General features: G+C 35.2%; 1 protein-coding gene across 5 annotated transcripts in view; it reads left to right on the top strand.

Annotated features, from left to right (window-relative positions):
* The window catches only part of LOC133521255 (RNA-binding protein Musashi homolog Rbp6), a 669,256-nt gene that overhangs the window by 268,182 nt on the left and 376,758 nt on the right, over window positions 1-24,316 (top strand). For all 5 annotated transcript variants that reach the window (XM_061856115.1, XM_061856113.1, XM_061856114.1 and 2 more), the window contains exon 4: window positions 21,932-22,016. In XM_061856115.1, the coding sequence (XP_061712099.1) occupies window positions 21,932-22,016 (85 nt within the window). The remainder of the gene's footprint in view (window positions 1-21,931; window positions 22,017-24,316) is intronic.

Here is a 24,316-nt window from a genome sequence, read left to right as displayed (position 1 = left end):
AATGAAGTTTATTCGTCGCTACTTCATTGTGAGTCGTTCGCAGCGAAGGCAGCGAGGAATGTAATCAGTTGCGAACTAATATCGTGTCGTTTGCACTTTGCGAAGCCCCCCTCGCGTATGGAAATGCCTCGTTTGAACCGCCGTTAGTTCTTTTGATTGCTGCCTCTTCTCTTCTCCTTGTTGAATTAAAGCAGAGGTCGCGCGTGGGTAATTTTGGGAAAATTAAAGGACCGTTTCATTTACGTCGATGGCCCTTTTCAGTTAATATTAGTATGATTATATAGGTACATGCTGAGAAGGTGATCTTGTTGAGAATTGTTAATTATAATTAAGCTTCTGATGAAACGAAAAGTCTCACTAGCTAGGGAGTAGTAAACGCCAGCACCGATCTTAAACGAGTGATTATCATAAAAAGGGACATGATTTTAATTTATAACAATATGACACTGTGCCTTAACTCTAAACAGGTTTCTAGGAAAACAAGAACGGACTGTAAAAGTGACGTACGGATTCAGACTGCCTCAGCATTGCTGCTGCAGGATTGCCTCGCGACATCACTGCCGCGATTGTCGAAAATCCGGGCAGCAACATCGATTTTGACATTTGCTACAGTGCCTTATGCAGTCGGCAGTATTGCAGTGCGTAAACAATTTCGACCTATTTGAAAAAAAAATGGGCATACAAAAAAGGCTCGATATTTGGGTGCCCTACGAGCTCACTGAAATAAACCTAATGAATCGTGGAGGTATTAATAACGCTAGTCCACACGCATTTTTAGCCACATAGAAAAAAATTAGAGAGCTTGGTTAGGAAATGTTAAAGCATCAACCATATAGCCCTGATCTTGCACTTTCAGCTTTCCACCTGTGTCGGTCTCTTCGGAATTCTTTTTTTTTTATACTACGTCGGTGGCAAACAAGCATACGGCCCGCCTGATGGTAAGCAGTCTCCGTAGCCTATGTACGCCTGCAACTCCAGAGGAGTTACATGCGCGTTGCCGACCCTAAATTCTTTGATTAGTATTAAGATCACTAAACGACTATCATATCTACTTACTTGTCGGAGTTTTTTGAGTAGAAGTCCCAAAATATCTATAGGAATGGGATAATGTCACTACCTACAAAATTGCAACAAGTTATCGAACAAAATGGCATATATATACAAGATGATTTCTGGGTCGTGATCCAGAACCACTATTAAAAGATAGTTAGTTTTATGTTTCAAGTAAAATTAATCTTATACTAAGTAATCATGGTTATGACTTTTGACATACGCTGTATGGTAAGCGACGAGACGTCACATGGCTTCAATGCGTTGCGTCTTTTTGCGTCGTTGAGTAGGGTGACCAAATCGTATGCAAAAATATATTTTCTACTTGTTGTCTGATAAATAATCATCATTATTAGTGATAATCAATAATTAGCAACATATTCAGGCTCATGTTTGATTTCTTTATGATGTCTTGTTCTCTTGCTCAACGACCCCGAAATCAAGCTGTATATATTATAACTAAATGTAAAGTATGTTATTTTATAAAATGCGCAAAAACTTTGCTCCCGACCTATTTTATTATGTAGAAGCCTTAGGTTGGGGTTTGGTGGATGTGTCTTAGATTGTCCTCAAATATTTATTTATTTATAATAACTCACGAATTTTATTTGAAATTACATGCAGTGTATTTTAATACGAGAAGATGCAATAGCTACAAATATCTAATATTTTATCAATCTGATATTGATAATGAAGATGAGTTTATCATGGCTTGAATGATGCTTCTTAATTTATTACAAGTGCAATATTCGTAAACATTTAAGTACTATAAGGTCATATTTTAGTAAGATAACAAATATCTTTCACGTAAACTTAAATCTGTTTAACCCTTTTGTGTAGTGTATCCTAAATACGTATGTTTATTTGGACGGCTTCCTATTATATTCATACACGGTCTTTTGAATCAAAAGACTTCGTAAAGAATTAAATAATACGTACTTTTCCATGAGTGACTTAAGAAACACCCTCAAAGAAAATGCAAAACATATCCGGCAGGAACGAAGCCGAAGTATGATATAGCGTGCGGTATCTTCAAGTTCACGCAAAATGTAAAATAGGGATTTCGAACTTTATAAAGATAGAGATAGAGTTGAAACTCTTTTGCAAGATTGGCGCGGAATACTATGATTAATGCATTTTAAGGAACGTTTTAGTTGCAATAGAAGACTTTGACTTGCGGAGCGTGACTGCGCAGTGCGATGCTGCGAGGATTATGCCTTCTACTACGCCGAACGTAAACCAAACTTCGTTTTTAAAGTTAAATGATGAACGAATCTATAAACTAGCCTGCTAGTTGCTACTCCCTGGAGCGTAAGAGTTATAAGCGAATAATTTTACGTGTAAAATAAAATAAGGTAAATGCGGATAAGTGTGGCATACGAGTAAGTATGGTTGGGTTTCACATTGTGTCTGGGGTGTGATTATGTGGAGGGGTGTCATTGTGTCTTGTTTACCCATCGATTAGTATTTGTTGCAAGTTCATATATTTGTTACTTGTGTTAAGTGGCAAATGCCTGAACTTGCGATAAACACTAACCAATGTATACATAAATAGGCCACAATGTGAATGGCAACCACACTTATTTACCCGTATTGACCTCAGTTATTTTATCAGTTAACTAAAAGCATTACTTGTATTTACGACTAGAAATTTGGTGTAGAATAGTTTTGATATTTTAAGACCAAAACTATATTGAACTGGTCTTGGTTTATTATCTTTGCACTGCTTTAGTTATTATTTCGGTTCATTCATTAATCATGAGTCAGCATATTAATAACGTCTAATCTCTAAGCTGTTACATGAGCACAATATTTGCAATGGGTTTTCAATACTAATATTTCATTCTTACAGATATAATGAATATATTTTTGGCATTGTGGATTTTATTCTGAATGCATAAATAATTAATTCATAATTCATCCATTTATTGCATCCATGGTTGTTACATTAGGTGTTACATATAATAGTAAGTTTCACATGGACCCTGATAGGCCACAGCAATAGTCTTAAATCTAAATTATGCTAGGTATTAATATTAATATAAAAAATATAAAAATTAGATCTTTAAAATTGAATCGTATAATAATGGTTAGGTAATTGTAATTTTAATTTTTTTGCGACAGATTGCTGAATGCCTAAGATATATTTATTATTTACAATTAATCTCCAATTAAATTGCAGGGTGTGCAATATTAATTTTACTAGTTATGTCAAGATTAAATAATGTTATGTCACAATGTTTAATAATATTGGTTAAAAAAATTACTTAAATAAATAAAATGAGTAATAATTAAGACTAATAACATTCATGATTCATTCATAAACGGTGGTAGCCGAATGGATATGACGTCCGACTTTCAATCCGGAGGTTGCGGGTTCAAATCCTGACTCGTACCAATGAGTTTTTCGGAACTTACGTACCAAAAGTCATTTGATATTTAGCACTAGCTTTTCGGTGAAGGAAAACATCGTGAGGAAACCTGCACACATCTGCGAAGAAATTCAAAGGTCTATGTGAAGTCCCCAATCCGCATTGGGCTAGCGTGGGGACTATAGCCCGAGCCCTCTTGCACATGAGAGGAGGCCTGTGCCCAGCAGTGGGACGTATATAGGCTGAATTATTATTATTAACATTCATAATCATTGTTATCTTCCAAGAAATCATTCAATTTATAGTAACAATTGTTAACTAATAAGTTCTTTCTACTTAAACTCCTTATTATGAAAACTTGTGCATACAATGTTACTTTATAAAAGAATCCTATTTGTTAATCTCGTAAAACTTTGAGCTTATCAGGTAGAAGGTAAATTGCACAAACATTCCAACAAAAGATATCAGAGGGTGGTACACACAAAACACAACAATAAAGTTGGCCGGAACCGCTGACCATCGCAAAAAGCGCATCGTCCGCGGCGTCCTGAGCACAATACCAACTTAAATTGTTCGTGAAAGCGTTATGCACTCTACGGTTTCAATTTCCTCGCGAACTAGCTATTGCAGATGTTCGGACGACACTCATAAATATGATTTGAAAATCGTTTTATGTATAAGTCATAAACTTTTATCTTTCCCGCCAACGCTAAGACTCTCGTTTTAAACGGTTCCAGTTAGTTTCCTGCACAAAAGCTGCAGACGTTTTAATATCTGTCTGGTAGGTTGGATATCTACTGGTGTAAATTTCGTTGAAGCAAAACGACCCTCAAGCACGCCACCTCTGCCGGTCAAATAATGCTGTCCTAATGGGTAACTATTGCTAATGTATTTCGGAGAAACGTCGCAGGCTTCACGTTAACCCGCCTGAGGTTTCGACCTTCTCTCTCGAAGAGCGGGTCGGTGCTAGTGATGGGTAGGACATCAATTTAAAATGAGTTTGTATGAGTACCTCATTCTCTAAAATGAGGTGTTACAATGTCTTACTTCAAATGAGGAGAGGTACTAGCACTTTTGCAGCATCGACTATTCCATCAACTCCAACGGCAGCAAACCATATTTAATGTAAATACATATTTAGGCATTGCTAAACTTCCTTTTAAATATTTACTTGGAGTGCAATTCTGGAGGTTTAAAACAGAACTTTAACAACAGAAGACATACATTTAAGAATCAAACTAAGGAGTTAAAGTACATACATCCTATTGCAACTTAATTTGATGCTTTTATGAAACTTGTTCTAATTTAGCTGTTTATTATTTTTATTGTTAGATTGTTCAGTATCAATCCTTGCTACTTGATATAATTTTAAGTTTAACATTCATATATTGAAATAAATACTAACCATAAACTACCAAACAAACAATTAACAAACTAAGGAGAACAAATCCAATATTTTTTGTACCATTATTATTATATAGAAATTACTAACTTACCACCTCATAATTTATCAGTAATAATAGCATTGTAATATGATAACAAACGAAAGCCTCAATAACGTTCGCGCGGTAATGCCACCGGCGTGTAATATACACTTGATTTTTGTATGCAAAAGACACAAAGAAAGACCCACAGGTATATTTTATCGCGAATACAATGTTAATATATTGTTATTTTGGTATAATTATAAGAATGGTCACTGATCACTATTTATAAAACACAACTAAAGATTACGAACAACTTTTTCGAGTTTCTCGTACTATAAATATGTCAAAATCATAAATGATCGAAATACTATACGAAGCACGTTAACAAAAAGTATTACAAATTCAAATCGTTAAAATGTACATGTTTATTTCACCTATACAAATTATATTTACTTTTTTATTAATAAACTAATGTAAAATATCATATTTTGTGTACGCCACTATATTATATTTCAATAATTTAAATAATATTTTGGTCTCTTAAACGATAACTGTTTCTAAGCTAGCTTCGTAAATGCCCAGTGAGACTTGGTTGGCATTTCAATCGCTTATCAAGTAACCATTTCACTGTCCAGTCTAATTGATTCAGATTATACATGACACCAGCAATATGAACCTTGAGGTCAGGTTATACTGGTATGCGCGTTAGTACAATAATAGCTAACAAATATGGAGGCCTACCGCGAACCACGAAGTTTTGCTTTGCTGTCGCACTTACGTATGAAATTACAAGTGCGACAAAGAGAAAAAACTTTCTTCGGTAGGTTCTTTGATGACTTAGATTTTTCGCTTTTGACAAGTAACTTAGCAATGCTAGGATCAAAATGGCATAATATGTATGTAAGCTTGCGGACGCTTACGCTTGTTTTCTTTCGTGTTTCATTTTTAACGTATTTTCGATGAGGTGTTATTGAAGCACGGCGCGTGTCTGTCTCACTCCCTCTTTCGGTAAATCTAATTCATTGTTTCATTTTGAAAGGATTTTTGAGGGGATGTCACAGTGAGGCGAGTGAATGGTACAAACACAACGCATTTCTCGGTGGACCTTTTGTCCTTGCAATAAGGTTTGTAGTTGGGCAGTTGATAGTGTGAGCGATGAATGCGATGACGTCAATGACTCATTTCTTCATTTGAATGTCGGTGAGCACCGAGCGCCTCGCGACTCTCTTGCGAGTTGTGAGGAACGCGAGTGAGTTTGAAAGGCTGAGAGTTTTTTTTCAAATTTGAAGTGTTTGAGTGGTAAGAGCTGTGTGTGATGCGCGCGAGTAAATGAGTAAAATTAATTGAGGAGTGATGTATGACATTTATGCGGTGTGAAGTTCTGCGACAATTTAACTAAATGAGTGGTACAAATGAGGTGCCTCACGAGTGAGCAACTCAACACTAGTCGGTGCCACGAAGGTGTCTGGCTCGCTTTCCCTCTCCAGTTTATTAAAACGCGTTAATTGTGTGTTAGGTATATTACATAAATGGCATGCAACAGGCAAGGCAGTAAGGTTGTAATGTAATATAATAATCGGAGTTTAATTCGAATTTATTTATATTCTGTTAGCAATTGTTTTGTGATACACTATTTAAAACTAAATACGTATATTTACCACCCGATATCCTGACACGCTGATGCCTTATAAAGGGTTAAATGTTGAATTGGAAAATAGCTATTATGCATCTGCGATATTTTTAAACCACATCATGGGACACAAAAAAACTTAACGTACCTATATAAGACTGCTCAACAACTCAGGCCCGGATTTTTTTTTCAACATTTTACTTTATAAAAGTGATATATCTACATAGGCGGACAACTCCTCAGGTACAAGGACGTGCTTAAACGCCATATGAAGAACTACGACATTGAGCCGCTACAGTGGGAAAAGCAGGCCGCCAACCGCCCTGTGTGGAGATCTTTGATTAAGAAACATACGGATATTTTTGAATCCCGTCGTCAAACAGATCTGGACGACAAGAGGGATGAGCTGAAAGCCCGACGACCAGCGGTGATCAGCTATAATTATATTGATGGTGTCCTCTCGTGCCCGTTGTGCGCACGGGTCTTTGCCAACAAGATCGGCTACGTCAGCCACACGAGAGCACATGAACGCCAAAAAAGGAGTTGAAGCAGTCGCCGTGGCCGAAAACGGGGGAGCATATATATATCTACATAACAATATAAAACAAAGCTTGGTCGCGGATAAATTTCCACCACTCCAGAAGTAGGCTCCTAACAGGTGCCATTCCAACCTTAAAGAAATGGCATCAGAAATTTCTTCAGTGAATATGGTTCAGCAGTTTTAATGACAGCTTACATACACGGGAAAGCAATCAAGTTCAAACGTAAAGAATAATGTTCTGTGTGTGCGCTTGTAATTCCCATCCATTAATCCAGGATGGGAGCCCTCTGCTACCCACCACGAATTAATTACATTGCCTACTGGATTTTGAGTGTCTGAAAACTAAACATTCGAAGCTGAAGTAGGGGTTTAGTGGAAATTTATAACTATGAATGCCATTTGTTAAAACATTCACATTAATTACGGCAATATTTTCGTTCCCATTTTGCGGGACAATCTAAAATTAAAGTTTAATTTTATTATAAAACCACAATGAGCTAATTTAAATTGTTGACAACCCCACAGCGATCTCTGATGCGCCCGAGCATCAAATATAATATATTATTTCAATTGCAATATCACATATTCAAAATTATTTGTTACCAAATGTACGTCATAAAATAATTAAGCAACAAAACATCAATATTTATTTAATCCACTGATAGTATTTCAATTAATTAAAATATCCTGTTAATACAGGACATGTTTATTTTGTGGTGCAGAATTAACAGTGTTTTCATTGCACCCATTATATACGAGGGAGTTGAATAAGAAATACGACACGGTACTTTATCTGGGGAAATACTCTAAGATAAACGTAAATAATGTATGGGAATTGAAACTTTGTAGAAAGACACATTGTCCGAAAATAGGAAAAGTGATTTCAGCGTTTTTTAAAGTTCTTTAAAATTCTGAACGCTTTAAAATTACAGTTAATACGGAGTTAATGCACTTAACACTAGTGCCATTAATGTACAGTCGAGATCATAAATATGTGTAATTTTTTCCCCTTATTGTAATGGAGTAAGGTGATGTATACATATTTATGAATTTGACTGTTACCCACTATTTAGTCGCTTAACGCAAAACAAGTCAATAAGCAAACCACACATGAAAATTTTTCATAGACACGTGTTTTTTTTAAACTCGGTTATCTTTGGTTAATAAATTATATTTATATCCGCAATAATTTCTCGTTCAGTAATCTTGTAAAACTGAATCATTCCCCCTGCCGGACAAAAGGCTTGCATGATAATTCGGTATTTGGCATGCATGAAAGTCTCGTATCTTAAAAATTAAAAAGAGATTTTCTAAGACTGCCTAGGCAAAAATGTAATGGAGATCTTCGCTTACTGCGCTTACAGTTTACATCTACCCTCTACTCGCTACCCTTAACTACATTAAATCATTACACTGTAACTTGTGTCTCTGGCGTTTAGTAAGTAACTAAGTTTTAGTATATTTTTTCATAATAAAAAAATATTAGGCCGAATTTGTGAGGGGTGGCAAAGTTACGTTATTTATATATATTTTTTTTTACTCTGATATTTTTTTATGTAGCTTTATTTATTGTGAATTAAACTTTTTTTAAATTTTTGTTTAAATCCTTATTCTAAAAAAAATATCGATAATGATAAGAACATAGATTTATAACTAACCTAGATGCCTAGTCTGTACATCCCTAGTGAAGCCATTTCGAGTACGACATTATGTCGCCCTCGTGTCATCGTATCCGAACGGCCCTCGCAGTACTCAAGGTCGAGTTGGTTTGTGTACACCTCCCGGTTATAAATTAAAAAATACAAGAAAGATGGTTGTTTGTGCGGTGAATTGGTGTCACAACACATCAGTGAATAAAAACAAACCGCCTGATATAACATTTCATGCGTAAGTATCCAGTTTAATGTGATATTTTTACGTAATTGTAAATACAAAAATCCAAATTTTCGTCAGCCGCCATTACTTATAAATGTTGCCAGGTGATATGAATCTTTTTTCCTCCAAATGAGGCATGACGATTACATTGATAAAATTAATATGCTTACTTTAAGTTCCTTGTATGACTATAGAAAATATTCTTTTTTAGTTTTTCATTCTTTTATTTCAAATTATGTTTTGTCTTTTATAAAATTACAGTTTAAATTCATATTTTTATTTTGTGTGATATTCGTTTTAGATTTCCGACTGATCCGCTTCTGTCTGCGAGATGGACGGAAAAAATTAGATTAAATAGGAACGATGCAATATGGAAACCGACTAAACATAGTCGAATATGCTCTCGCCATTTTGATGAGCAAGTAAAGTAAATTTTATTTGTGGAACACAGGTGTTACAGTTAAGGTCTGTAAAAACGAAACGCAACTGTCACTGTCGCACTTATATGGAAGACTGATAGAGAGACACAAAGCGTTTCGTTGTTCGAAGCAATAGCGATTGCCACCTTGGCTAGGCCTGCAGGTACAATTACTAGTACTGACGATAAATAGTTATTTGTTTTACAAGTGGAAAAGTTGTTGTTTAACCGCTCGTGCTAATATTGCTACTCGAGCTAAATAAAGATCCAAAATGTCGAAAAATGGAATCTTGAGCGTTGCGAGGGTTTCAAGTTACGAGAGTTAAACAAATTTTGCCCCAAGTGAAACACAAAACTTTTCACCACACTAACCCGAAGAAAATATTAGTCAAATAAAATCAAACCAAATCAAATCCAAATGATCTTCATTAAATATTTATCATTTAAAATCATTATTCCAAAGTCAATTCTACCAGCTATTATCTGTGCACATTTGTAAAATAAAAAAAATAAACGTTTTTTTATTTAAACATTATTTCACAAAGTACAGAAATGCAAAGTCCTTAAAAGAAACCTTGAAAGCTTTTACTAACGGGTTTTAGTTCACAGTATGAAAACAATATTAGTTGTATGGCAACTTAATATGTATTTTGATTCAATGACTGCATTGAGAATGATTCACGCTATAAATGTCCGGGTCCGGGACGGGGCGTCCGACACTTCAGTTTTCTATGGAAAGCATCCCTTTGGCACCGATCACCCGTCATAGAAAACGAAGCATCGAGAGCCTGGGTTCGGTACCGCACCGTCCTAGCGGTCACGCTACGTCAGGCTGACTCACGTCAGTGAGTCATTTAGACGAAAGAACCAGTGAAATTACATCCTTACTCATACGTTCAGCAATTTTATCGACAAACATATTTTAATAATTGAGATCTATATATATACCATATATCTAAATGATTTGTCAATAAAATGGATAGTAAGATTGTATCAATATACCCAAATAAGTAGCAAGGGTTATTGTATATGTTATAAAACTGATGCAAATAAAATATTTGGCAAAGATGTTATATATCTGGATAGTCATAAACACTAAGGGCCTGTTTCACTATATTCAAGTATTGGATAGTTAATTACAAATTAAATTAACTGCCAGATAAAACTACCATGAGTTAAGGTATTTATCTACTAGGTAAGCTTATTATTTTGTGAAACGCCAACGATGATAATATTCATTAAAGCCAACACGATTTTCATTCATATAGTTTTAAAACGAATACGGGACTTAATCGCGTAAACTTACGTTTATTATATGGCCTGACGTTTCGAACGTGTCGTTACGTTCGTGGTCATAGGCAGACTGGCGAGGAATTGTATCAACATCTTGCTGCGCGGGTTTTGCGAACTACCCGCACTTGATCTTATAGGTAAGTGGCAAGAAGCTTATTCAGTACTTTACTTGGACATTTGTGAAATAGACCCTAAATCTTTTAACAAACTCTACATATTCTAATACTATTAATCCCAGTGTGACCTTAATTCAATGTTCAAGACAAGACATTCAAGTCAGTCGAGGTTAGTTGACGATCATAATATGAATTTATTTAGATTACTTTAAAAATAATTTATATTGTAATTTAATATCATGAAATAATTTAATATAACGGCTGGTGGATGGGACCGGGGATAAGAGAGCTGTCAGCTTCCTCGCCCAACGCTTGAGCATAGCGATCCAGCGAGGAAATGCTGCCAGCATCCTCGGTACCTTGCCACGGGGGCCCCTTTTAGATTTAGATTTTTAGTTTTATATAGTAGTTTTAGTTTAGTTAATTGTATTACTTATATATATTTTTTTATTTACTTGTCAATAAATTAGTTTTCTATATCATGAAACAAATAAATCTAAATCTAAATCAGTGTTCTACTAAAATTGCAGAGAAAGGCGAGAAAGACATTCGTCTTCACGTTGATGGCAAGAGTATTGAATACTCTGACCCACATCTTTGACACATTTAAATTAAAGCTTTTTACATCAAACTAAGTAGGGTGTCACTTTTATGTACATAAAATGCCAACCATTGTGTCGTATTTCAGAATTTAGAAACCTAAATGAAATAAAGCTACAATATGCTTGTTGGACTTTGTGTTTGATAGTTGCGACATTACTGTGTCTACAAGCTGTTAATCAATCAAGTGTCTTGATCTAACACTCAATGTTGCCACTCTTCAGCTCCTGCCATACTTCACTAAGCGATGGTTGTACACGCAAATACTGTATACATAATCAATAAACTGGAATATGGACGGGCTAATGTAATTATTAACTAAGTATACACATGGCCTCTATCGCGGTATCCTTGTACACAATCGACAAACAATGCTCGATGCAGACTGCAAACAAATAAATAGGGATGAATTATTTGATGAGCTACATGAACTGGTATATACGTTTGTATTACGCCGTTTTTAATGCAGCTTCATCGTTTCTTGACCATTGTTTGTATCATTTACCAGGTCATGAGGTGTGCGCGTTCTATTTTATTAAATTTCTGATTAAGGTAGAAGTACTAGTGCTCCACGCTGCACTAGTACTCGACATGGGCACTTTATGTCAAAGTGACAAGGATTAAGTTCGAATACAGAAAAATCTTCGTTGTTCAAATTTAACCTTTATTTCCATGAAATAAAGTGCCCATGTCGGTGACTAGTGCAGCGTCGAGCACTAGTACTTTTAACTTACAAGAACTTTGTGACAAGATGAATATTTTGAGGTCGTTGGAATTAACCGTACCTATAAATTTAGTTATATTATTTTAGCTTCACGATCGAAGCGCGACCTGTAATCAAACTATGTCGAAAACAAAAAAAAAGGTATTTTTTTTAAGAAACATGACATTAGAAGTTCGTTACCTAAAAACCTGTTACAGTTATTTACAGTCATTCACGGAGACGCGTCCCTTGACTCGTAATGTTACGTTATTAAAGGTTAGATTTGACAAATCTGCGCGTCATCATGGCACAAACTATACCAGCTTCTTTATTATGGAAATTAGAATCGTAGGTATTTTTATAAGTGATTCAAGTGCTTAATGTGTAGGTACTTATATAGTTCGCAAAACCCGCAATCAACGGCACAAGTTTAAGTGCATCACAATCACAGTAACACATACCTACCAGACAAGTTACGGCAGTTATATGACGTCACATAATATATCATCCGTCGTCTACGATGACAAAGGTCGTAGTTTATCAAACACCAGCCTGAAGCACAATGCAATAGCTGCGAAGCCAAACTTGTTAACTACACAAGCATAAGACGCGAGGGTTCTGTACTCATACTAGGGTAGTAGGCTGCTAATAAACATAGATACAGGGCGTGTGTCGCAACAGATAAGCCCAGTCGCAGCGACATGACGACAAGCTGCACTCCCTTCCCATCTTGGCCAACCTAGATAGATAGCTGACGAGTTCATTATATAAAATTATACGAAAATGCAGTGAAACGGTGCAGCGCTGAGATTAGGCCGTCTAAATTCGAGCTTAAATTTTAATCGCCAGTTAAAGCTTACGTGAACGGAATTTGTGAAAAGCTCCTCTTTATTGAACACTTTGGTGCTATACTTAAAATGTTTGCGAGTACGTGACAGGTATACTTAGGTAGGTAGTAGGCGATAGGCAGATTTGGAGCGAGTTTGAAGGGCGAGAGTAATTGCTGTGGAGTTAGAAAATAATGTTTATTGTATTTAGAGTATTTTGTGTACCTAAGTATACGCGATAAAACCAGTCTTCTAATTTTACTTATATTAGATAGGTACTTAGTTCAGATGTGACATGCAATGGGCATTTCTAAAGTTGTACCAATTTTTTTGTATATTTTTTATACAATAATCACGAGTTTTTTTCTATTTTTACTAAGAAATTTAGTGTGAATAGTGTCCCCAAAATTTTTGGTTCGTTTGGTTACGGTTTGCAATACCTACAATCTTATATGACCGTAACAACACGGCCAAAAAAATTGTATGAAATTTTGGGAACACTTTGGGCATTGTGTACAGGTACAGATCGGTCATTATTCATAGTAACAAATACAGAAAAAAAATTCGTAATTGTAAATTTTATGTAGTTTAAAAACGATTACCCGCCATTTGTACCTTCATGAATTGTGCAATAAAGATTAAATAAATAAATAAATATTACTTTGAAAAACTCCTATGCTACTCAAGCTGTCAATTTCTGAAATAAGGCAGGAATGTTAATATTTCAAAGTATTTATATTTTATAAATAATCTGTTTTCATTTAAAATCATTATTATTATTAATATAAACACTCTTAAACAACGCTTGAAGTGAGCAACCTTTATAAAATACAAAATAGCCTAATACTGAAAATAAGAAGTTCAGAACATAATGGTGCAAGAGGGCCGATCATGAATCATGGGCTGTTTTTCAGTGGGCCTTATTTTTACACAGCTACACCACCGGCCGGCATCGAACGGATTCTAATCAATTTAATTTATCAGGGATCCCCGGAGGCGGCGATTCGCTTCATTTAATGCACGTATTTTGCGGCAGGGCTGATTGTTTTGAACCATTCGGCTGTACGGTCCATTTAGATTAATTATTGGATTACTTACTTAATTTCGCTCCGGATTATGTGGGTAATACTTGCACAGTATCGTCCACAATGGTGAATGCATTTGAAAACTGCTAGCATTTACGCGCCACGCCGTTTGCCCGAATTGTACCGGCATTAAATCATATTCCGTTCAACTGCGTAATCCAATAGCGAGTTAATTACATCTAACTAATACAAATTGAAAAGGTGACCACGTCAACTCCAGAACTGTAACGGGAGAGGTCGTAAGAAGTATTAATTATCGTCAAGATTAAATAAGAAAGGCGGCAATCGAAGACCGAAATAAGGGTGGAATTACGACAGCGGCGGCATTTGTCCCGGCAACTAATAAAGGAGACAATATTGCACTCGATACGTATAAATGTGCGAGCAACATTTGGGGCGTGATATTAATTCCGCCGGTAATTGCTATCGGCTCCCTCTGAAGCTGCAGCCGAGAGCCATGAATACGGGAGTTACCGCTATTTGTTCCTGACGTTGCGGTTTGGGCTTTTGCCTCAACCTCGTCCTATATTTATTTTCTTGGAGTTTTGTCCAAACACAATAGCTGACTGGATTATCAGACTCATTTCGATAGTTCGGCCCTAACCTAATGCCGCGGAAAACAATAGACTCATTTGAAATAACTCTACTGCGGGTTGAGCATATTAATGAACATTTGTCGAATAATTGTATTTAACAATGCCGGAAAATGATTCAATGGTTAGTAAATATTGCTCTGTATATAATTACGCCACATAAAGCTGGCACGTAAAATCTATAAGTGTATTTTTAAATTTTTTTTTTAGTGATGAATTTGCTACTATAAACTTATAAAAACCAAATGCAAACATTGAAATCACGTTGTAAACAAATACTAAACAAATACAAAAAGAGGAATGTAGGTATATTTACAAGTACGTCAACAGGCACGGGTAGCCACAACCGGACTCGTTTAGTTACAACAAGATAACTAGTGGAGCTGCAGTATCAAAATCTCGCCATCCATAAATTAAGGGCGCGGTTACGCTTGCTACCGACTGAGCCGTTTAAGCTCCATTGTGCATAACCGAAGAGGGACAGGAAACCACAACACAGCTCCCACTGAACTGACACTAGTGATCCACTTAATAGTAATGCTAATTTAGATATGTATAATCGAATTAAAAAAAAAAACAAGTTCAAAACAAAGTAATAGGTTCACAAAATCCTCACTAGATTTAATGATATATTCAAGTGAATTGAGTTGTTTCTATAGAAAGTGAATGAAAATAAGGCATCGTCTCCTTAAAGATAAGTAGGACGTAACTCTATTCGGTAAAGGGCCTCTCCACTCGTAGCTACCGTAGAGTTACCATATACCCGTGAGCCTCGACGCGTCTCATATCGATGAGAAGATCAGAGGAGATAAGGTAGATCGAAAGGCCGGCGATGGGTCACCGTTTGTTGGTCGCGGTGCATATAGGCGGCATGATGCGCGGTGCGAACGGAGGTTCTCGTTATTTTCAATTTCCCAACACGAGCGCCCTTCTCTACATGTTTTTGTATACGAATATGAGTGCCGAGTGTATTAAGTCATGAATCTTATAAAGACCTGCCTGATTTAATACGGTTTCGAGGGTGTATACGACTGTGATGCGAGCATTTTAGAAAAAGGGTCGTAACTCAATTTTGGATAACTTTTTAGATTGCAAATTTATATAACTTAATGGAATAAATAAACCATAAGTAAAAAGCCTAAGTGAATGAAGTTTGTCACAAAAAACTAAAAATATGTATTTGTTATATAAGGTGCCTGCGAGGAAAGAGAAGCGCTGAGGTCATAAGAAGGAAAAAATGTTATAAAATTTTAAGTCAGTTCCGCCAATTAAAAAAAAAACATGTACTTGGAAATTTTATGGAATAATATGTACTGGAACATTTTTTTAGTAAAAACTAGTCTATTCAAATTGTTCCTTTGTCACTTTGATGTCTATAAGGACGTCTAGACTAGATCCCATAATGGCGACATCGCCATCAAAAAGGCGTTATGCACTGAAACACAATAAAAAAACGATTTTTTTAAATTGGTATCAACTCTGAAACTAGGCGAATTAAAAAAAAGTTTATATGACATTTTTGTCTCTAAATACAATCCGGAATATACTGTTAAAATCTTGCCGTTTTCTCGCGGGCACCGTGTATAAGTCATTTTAAAAATGTAATATGAAACAATAATCAAACCATCATCAATCAGCACAATAAATGTAAGCGAGTAGAAAAATATTACATTTATGATAAATACGATATTATGACGCCATTGCATATTATTTTTGAACAAGAGAAAAAAAGGCACTTTTATTAAATCATATTATACGTGCCTCACTTTAAATATAATACTGTTAGTAAAGTACAAAAAAGGGAATTCAGCCGCTAAAATACAATTAAGTGAAATTGCCGTCGCGTAATATCAGTCAAGAAGCCTATTATGCGTACTATTTTGTTACCTAGACAATATTTCCATTATTTTAAAATCTATTAACATTGTATGTTTGTTAATTTACTTATTTGACTGCTCTGTATATTGAGGTTTATTTTATCATCAATCCTGCTAAAACATTAAAACACCGACTTACCTTTTATATTTAATATAGGCGAGTAACAATTTTATGATATTGTCGCCCCTAAACTAAAAACCCAATATAATGTGGTTCACATCCCTTTCTCGCCTGAATTATTCCCGTTTAAAACTAACTCGGCGAGAAGATAACACATCTTCCGTATAAACGGAAGGTAGGCGAGGTCCAACAAGAAAATTGTATTTCCATTTTTACAATTTCAATTTAGTATTAATTCGAGTCCGGGCACGGTCGGGCGCCCGCCACATGTAAAATATGGATCGGCTAAGTGAAATTAAAATGCTCTATAAATTGTGATTTTTGCAAGTCGTAAAGTGGAGAAGGCTTTTTATTATTTATCGCTTGCGAGCCGCTGGCCGCTTATTCAAAAATATGCTGTGTTAACATGTTCAATTTAATAATGAAATGCATGCGTGCCAATTTTGTACAGCTGATTTTGATTGTTACACACTAAAAAGGAGATTGGGATTAGTTCAAAAAGGGGAAAAGGGATAATTTAATTGTTTTTCAAATTTTAATGACTTAATTGACGGTTTCTGATAGCCTGCAACTCCAAGGGTTGTTAACAAATTACGATATCATGGTTTCAAAAAATCATTTATTCTTTATGCAATGCCTAGAAGCAAAGATAATTTGAAACAGAGGTGTTCTGTCAAAGAAAACTTTGAGGCAACGTAAATTAACTGTCATCTTTCGACACATAATTAAAACGCCATTTGACTTTAATCATTATTCTTTCACTGATATGTGTGAAATTCGTTAAATATCAAAAAGTGACGCCATCTTACCGGGCACTACCTAAAGCTTATGGTGCCATAGGTCGAAACGATGTTGGACCTTTGGCCTTTGATCTATTAGATGGTGCCACTTTTTGATATTTAACAAATTTAACTCATATCAGTAAAAACAAGGATTCAAGTCAAATAGCGTTCTTCTTCTTCTTCCTCCTTGATCTTTTTGCCATTCCCAAGTAAATGGCCTTTCTTGTCCTTTTCCTCCATAATATATAATTTTTGGCTATTTCAGCGTCTGTATTAAGAGGCTGTCAACACCCAATGTCCTTGAAATTGATGTTACTTAAACAGTTTTTTTAAGAAAGACTATTTGTTTTAGTCAAGTAAGAAAAATATATGTTCATATTAATTATATTTCAAAGACCGTGGTTGTACTCGAAACATGATTGAACGAAATCGGCTCAATAGAAAATAATTGCAAAGATTGGTCTTAAAATCACAATTAAACGGTTTTATGTCTTTATTGTTTTGACTTATGGGTCTGCAATTAAAATCACAATTTTAAAACATTTATATCTAAACCGTGGTTGAGTAAAATATTACACTAATAATCCACTTTTTTTTATTTAAATATTTTTCTTATTATTCCCTTGCCCAGGCCCAGTAACATGCGACAGTGCTATCTCATTTACTCCGATACAAATAGACAGTGTGCGCGCTTTAGGTATTGACAGCCTCTTAACTTCTTTCATGTCTTTTTCGACTGTCGTCAGCCAAGTGGCAGGTGGTCTTCCACTTCCTCGCTTTTGTGTCGGCATATTTAAGGCTAACTTGACCATATATTATGATCTTCTGGGCGATGTAGAATATGCCCGTACCACCGGAGACGATTTTCTTTAAGTCAAATATCGTTCTAAAAGTTTTAATTATGTGTCGAAAGATGGCAGTAAATTTACGTCGCCACAATTTTTTCTTTGACAATACACCTCTAATTCAAATTCTCTTTGCTATAAACTAAAATTGTCTAAGACGTCGTGTATGTTAATTATTTTCAGCTTGGAACCTACAATTATTAATCCTCATATGTTTTAAATTGGTTTATGTTTGCCTATGTTATACAGGGTGATTCATGAGACGTGAGCAGGACTAAGCCTACACAATCAGTAAACGTTAATGAACCGTTCATCATCATATTTAAGTAAAACAATCTCGCTTTATTTCTGTTATTTAACTTTTAGGGAAGGACAAATTTGATAATCTACAATCATGGACACCCTACACTTAATTAAGAAAGATAAAACCTCTTTAACCGTTATGACAGCAGTTTGATTATGAAGAAAACAAAATGTCACACTTGAGTGAGATACGATTTTTCAAAAGTAACCAGACTCCGATGACATTCAATGTGTCACTTGTTATGGATAAAACAAAGAGGGTGACCATGCATGGCGTAAATAAATTAAAACATTTTTTTTTTGAACAGTAAAAAATAAAAGAACGTTAATCTCACAAATACTGGTACGAAACAGTTGCTTATAACTTACTGAATGCTCAAGCTTGATCCTGCTCACGTCTCCTGAATCACCCTGTATATGTATTTTTAGCGAAAAATGCGAAAACAACTGAAATGGTGTAGGTACTAAATATTTTTTATAAATATATCTTTCTAAATACAGTCCTAGACGCAGAAGTTATCATTTTAATTTATTTCATTACTTATAAAAGTTTGCAAACAAACTTGAATGTTGGAACAAAATAAATACAAACGTCGTTAGTGTCGCCGTCTACACAGTAAAAGTAGCAAATCCAGTACAGTTTCCTTGCCATATTAATTCCAAGCATTTTTTTTAAATAACGTTAAATGAAAAATGAAAATGTAAAATAATTTATTATGCACACAGTAAAATAGGTTTACAGTACAATAAAATACAAATACTCTTTAATGCATACCTCAATAATAAAAAAACAATACAGAAAGAAAAGAGCATCAGAAGTAGAGGTAAATAACAGGCGGTCTTTTCGCTAAAAAGCGATCTCTTCCAGGCAACCTTTAAGTAGCATAAATCGATAAATAGACACAGTGTTAGTAGGTGTTGCAAATCCAATGAAAGTAATCTATCACTTAATACAAACAAAAGAAATAATCTATCATGCAAGTAATAATATATAAATATACCTAACAATAACAGCAGGGTTTAACAGTGGCGAAAATACATGAAGTCGAGGATGCATTCATACAGATTTTTTATAATAGGTTACCTAGGCACATACGATCGAGACAATGGCTGAAAAAAAAATCAGTTAGTTTGAATATGGCGAGTATTTGACTGGGTTTGACACAAAGTACTTCTTTACAGTTTACGTCCTATGGGCTTCCCGATAAATTCTGTGAATAAGAATAAGAATAATGCTCAGGCTCCATGTCTGTGGATGCTGTTGTTATCGCCCATATTGTTCCTTCTGCATATCAATGAGATGCTGCCAATCAACAGTATTCACTGTTATGCTGAGGATAGTACAGATGACTATCAGCTGAGGCCGCTTCAATATTTCTCGAAAAAACGTCATTGAGAGCCAAAACAAACTTGTGTTTGAAATTGAGACTTCTCTAAAATAATTTTCCGAATGCGATCGACTTAATTTAGTTCCTTTTAACCCTACAAAGATACACAGGACAATTCGAACGTGCTCCTGATATCAAAGCGATATTTGAATTACATTGGAATCTTATCAGTTAGCTGTCATTCACGAGGGCGTCTCGCTCGCTCTAATATATGTACGGACAAGTCAAAGCAAAATGAATGCGCAAATGACAGCTAACTGACATGATTCCAAAATGATTCAAATATCGGTTCTGCTGGTGCGTTATTATATCACTTCGTTTTGGGAACACTCCCCTAAATGCCATATCTGATATCGATATCTTGGCGTTGACATGTCGAGTGAAGTCCTGCCCGCGTAGCCAACGTAAATGTCATTCACGCTTCATGGCGAACGAAACGCAACTGTCACAGTCGCACTAATATAGAAGAATGATAGAGAGAGATGACTGGGCTACGCTACGGAGCGTTAACGATTGTAACGTTGGCTACGTGGCCAGTTCCGCAGCCATTTAGAGGGTAAGGTCAATTTAGCCTCAAAAAAGCTGTGTGTGCTCAACAGATACGTAACAATATAATTAAAAACAGCGGGATTTTCATATGTATTACGCATGCAAACACTATGTTTCTCTTTCTAACTGAACGGAACTCGAACAGAAGACAAATTCTAAATTAAATTCCGATACAAAAATGATGTCATTTTGCTGTCATTCGCCAGTGCATCTTGCTTGCATTTTAATATAGGTATGTAAGACCGAATTGGCCTCCACGTTTCATTAACCTAAAATGTTTATGCAACTAGTTCAAGAACTGTTTTTAAAATTACTACTGTGAACCAGCAGTCGGGCGGGGCGCAATCAGAGAGACACCTCCTATCGGTCCGTCTCCTCTCCGACGACAGTACACACTGAAGAAATTTCTCATTTTGTACTCTACCTGTTACGTACTTTTACGTAAGTTAAATTTTTGTACAGAGATTTTGTTGAGCTGGGAAAATGCTTCTTTAACTCATCTACTGAGGTTATTTATATTTATTAGCAGTATGTATTTATTAACAGACGTGTCCTTAGATTTTCAATCGGTGGAAAACTAATCATGACAAATAGACGCTCAAAAGCAATAAATAAGTGTGAATATTTCTATAAAACTCGTATTTATTGGTCGGGAGTATATTTTAAGTATGTGGATGTGGTTAGGATTATCTGAAGAAATAATGTGTAAAACTCGGAAGATATTATTTAAACACATATATTACACGTTAAAGAATATAAAGTCGTATTTTGTGTTTTCTTTGTTTTTGTTTATAAGAGTTTACAAACAGTTATTTTATTTGAATGTTATTACTTAACCTATTGCGTCCTACAATTAAATTTATATCATTATTATAAGTAACAGAGTGGCTTCTGTTTTATTTCTGTTTTGTTTTGTTTCGTATTTTAAAATAAACCAAATGTAATTATATTTTCTAATACCGTTGATTCAAATTGACTGCAAAACTTTAGGGTTCCGTACCCAAAGAGTAAAACGGGACCCTATTACTAAGACTCCGCTGTCCGTCCGTCTGTCTGTCTGTCCGTCTGTCACCAGGCTGTCTCATGAACCGTGATAGCTAGACAGTTGAAATTTCCACAGATGATGAATTTCTGTTGCCGCTATAACAACAAATAGTAAAAAGTACAGGACCCGCGGTGGGCGAGTTCGACTCGCACATGTCCGGATTTTATTCTCGTATGATAGGCCGCTAGAAGATACAGTCAGCATCTAAAGTAGCGGATCAAATAATGTTTCATAGTATTCTCTAACAGTTTAACAAAAAGTAAACTCTTTAATATCGAACAACTTATACTGTTCGAACAAGATATACTTTTGAACGTGAATTTAAGAAATTTATCTATGTTTCGAAAAGTTATCAGGGCTATCAGATACTTTTGGCTCGTTGTTTCATCCGCTACCATTGATGCTGAATGTACTACGTTTAGTGTATTTGCTATGTTCAACGATGATTATTTTATTTGCTTGAATTAAACTGTGTTTTTCTATTGTTACAGGGGTTTTGGCTTTATCACATTCGGAGACCCCGGTAGTGTAGATAAAGTATTAGCGCAAGGAACACACGAATTAGACGGCAAAAAGGTAAATAATTACAGTTCTAATAAGAAGTTACAAGTAAGAATGTAATAGATATGCAATCTACTCTGGAAATATCTATGTATAAGTCAAAAAACTTGAATTACTTATTATACCAAAGCTTTCTAAACTCTACTTACTATACAAGGATACAATCGGATGAGTACCTAGTTATTACATAGGCTGTTCTACTTCGATAAAATAAATAATGACTACAGCGCGTGTTATTCATAATAATTTAAGCCATGATATCTTGAGAGATTTTATTTACATACTCAAAGCGACATAAATTTGTGTAGGTCACTTCCTCAGCGGAGAGCTGTGATGGCTGATATAAATTGCTAGTGCTAACAGAAGATTCTATTTATCGAATATATTATTGAGTTCTAATTTTATTAAGCCTGAGAATAATCTTACTTTTTTAAAGCAATATAGCCTCAAGCAGCGACATTTATTCATTCAATGCGACAACAATTACTATTTAATCGGGGGTGGTTTTTAACATATTCTAAAACCATAAGTGCGGTCGTTTATTACATACATTGGCCATTTATCACGCACTCACTCGCGTCCCTGAAACAGACGAATGGGTCAACTGTTGCGAATGCTTTTTATGGCAAACTATTTCGATAAAACCAAATAGTTGCTCCAAATCCCGCAACAAAAATATAAGACTGTTATTTATACATATAACGTCTAGCCTTTTATGTAGATAATAATCATCTTTGTATCTTGGGATTCGAGACACATTACGAGCTCCCATTCTGCGCATTCTGTGTACGGATGGAGAAAAAAGTCGATTACTATCGCTCGCCACGAAATAATCTAGATAAATTACAGCGCCCGTCGTTGTTTACTTTGATTAAATTGTAGTCGACTGGCGGAAGATTAGCCGAAGCCTCGCAAATCGAGCGGGAAGAGAGAGCGTTTTCTCAATTTACATAAAACGAACGCGGAAGATCGCAATAGTGGATTTCTAAGTAGGTATTTGTTTACAATGAATGGTTTCATATTCTTTCTAAGCATAGGTAATAGTATAGATGTATTTTTTCAGTAGGTAAGACATGATTCTTAGTTAAGAGCGCGTTAAAAATGGAACCTGGGTAAAAGTTATTTAGTATGGTAGTTCCATCTAGATTACAGCAATATAACGGGTGCACTTAACCTGTGAAAGAATAAGCACAGGTATTCAAGAAATTCCAATAAGATCCACAGGATTTAGATTACAGCTTTTGAGATAGCGAGGTGGTTTGGGTAAAACCTTGCAGTAATAATATTTCGTCACCCTCTCTAAACCAGTATTAATTAAATTATTCACGGCGCCGTACTCGATAATTTGTTTTATAATGTAATCTCGTTATCATTTTGTTGTTAAATTCTAACCTGTTATAACCGGTAATATCAAAACTATGGCTAATATGATCGACGGTATCACTTGACACATTTTTATTTTATGTGTTTTATATAATGTAATATTTGATAGTTTCAGGATTTCATACAACGTATTGCTCAAGTAAGTCATATGTTATGTATATTCAAGGCCTCGACGTCTATAAAATCTATATAATATTAACCACACCTTTGCGTCTCGAAAATGCTACCTATCGATATAAAAATTGGTTTCAATGTCGGCTAAAAGTCGTTTCCAGGCGGAAAACTTAATCGCATGTCTTTAGGTCGTAAATTGTCGGGCATTTTTTCGGGAGTATGCCTGAACATTATTGCTTTCTGCGTCATCAATATTTATACAATATTTACGATTGAACAACGGGCGGCGTGCACATGTGTCTTTTTCCTTTTATGTCACAAATCAGAGGTCACGTCACTTTTGTTATTTAAAATAGTTTAAAATAAATAGTCGCTTTTGACACGTTAACAGCACTGCAATACTTACTTCCGCAAATCATAAAACCTCAGGAGATCCAGAACAAATATCATTAATGTCAAAACCAAGAGAGTAAATGATAAATTACTAACCTTATCAAAATTAGTATTTGCATTTTTAATTGAAAATTACAATATTGTTTGTAATTTCCAGTGAAATGGACCTCGGATATATTTGATGTCCTTATCCTTTAACTTGGCGATTTGCCTACTTCCCACTTAATCTTCTCTACACAATTCTTTCTTCAGTATTTTTTTTCAATTCTTTCGCTACCCAAAGGTTGGCTAGAAGAGATCGCTCTTTATAAATAAGACTTAGTAATGAATCTCTTTATTCGTCTTTCATCTTAGGTGACGAGGTAATATGGATATAAAAGTAAAATATAAAAACACATTAAAAAACAATACAAAACACATATAAA

This window comes from Cydia pomonella, chromosome 9 (assembly GCF_033807575.1).
Source record: "Cydia pomonella isolate Wapato2018A chromosome 9, ilCydPomo1, whole genome shotgun sequence".
In the NCBI taxonomy this organism is placed as follows: domain Eukaryota; kingdom Metazoa; phylum Arthropoda; class Insecta; order Lepidoptera; family Tortricidae; genus Cydia; species Cydia pomonella.
This window is presented reverse-complemented; position numbering and strand designations above follow the sequence as displayed.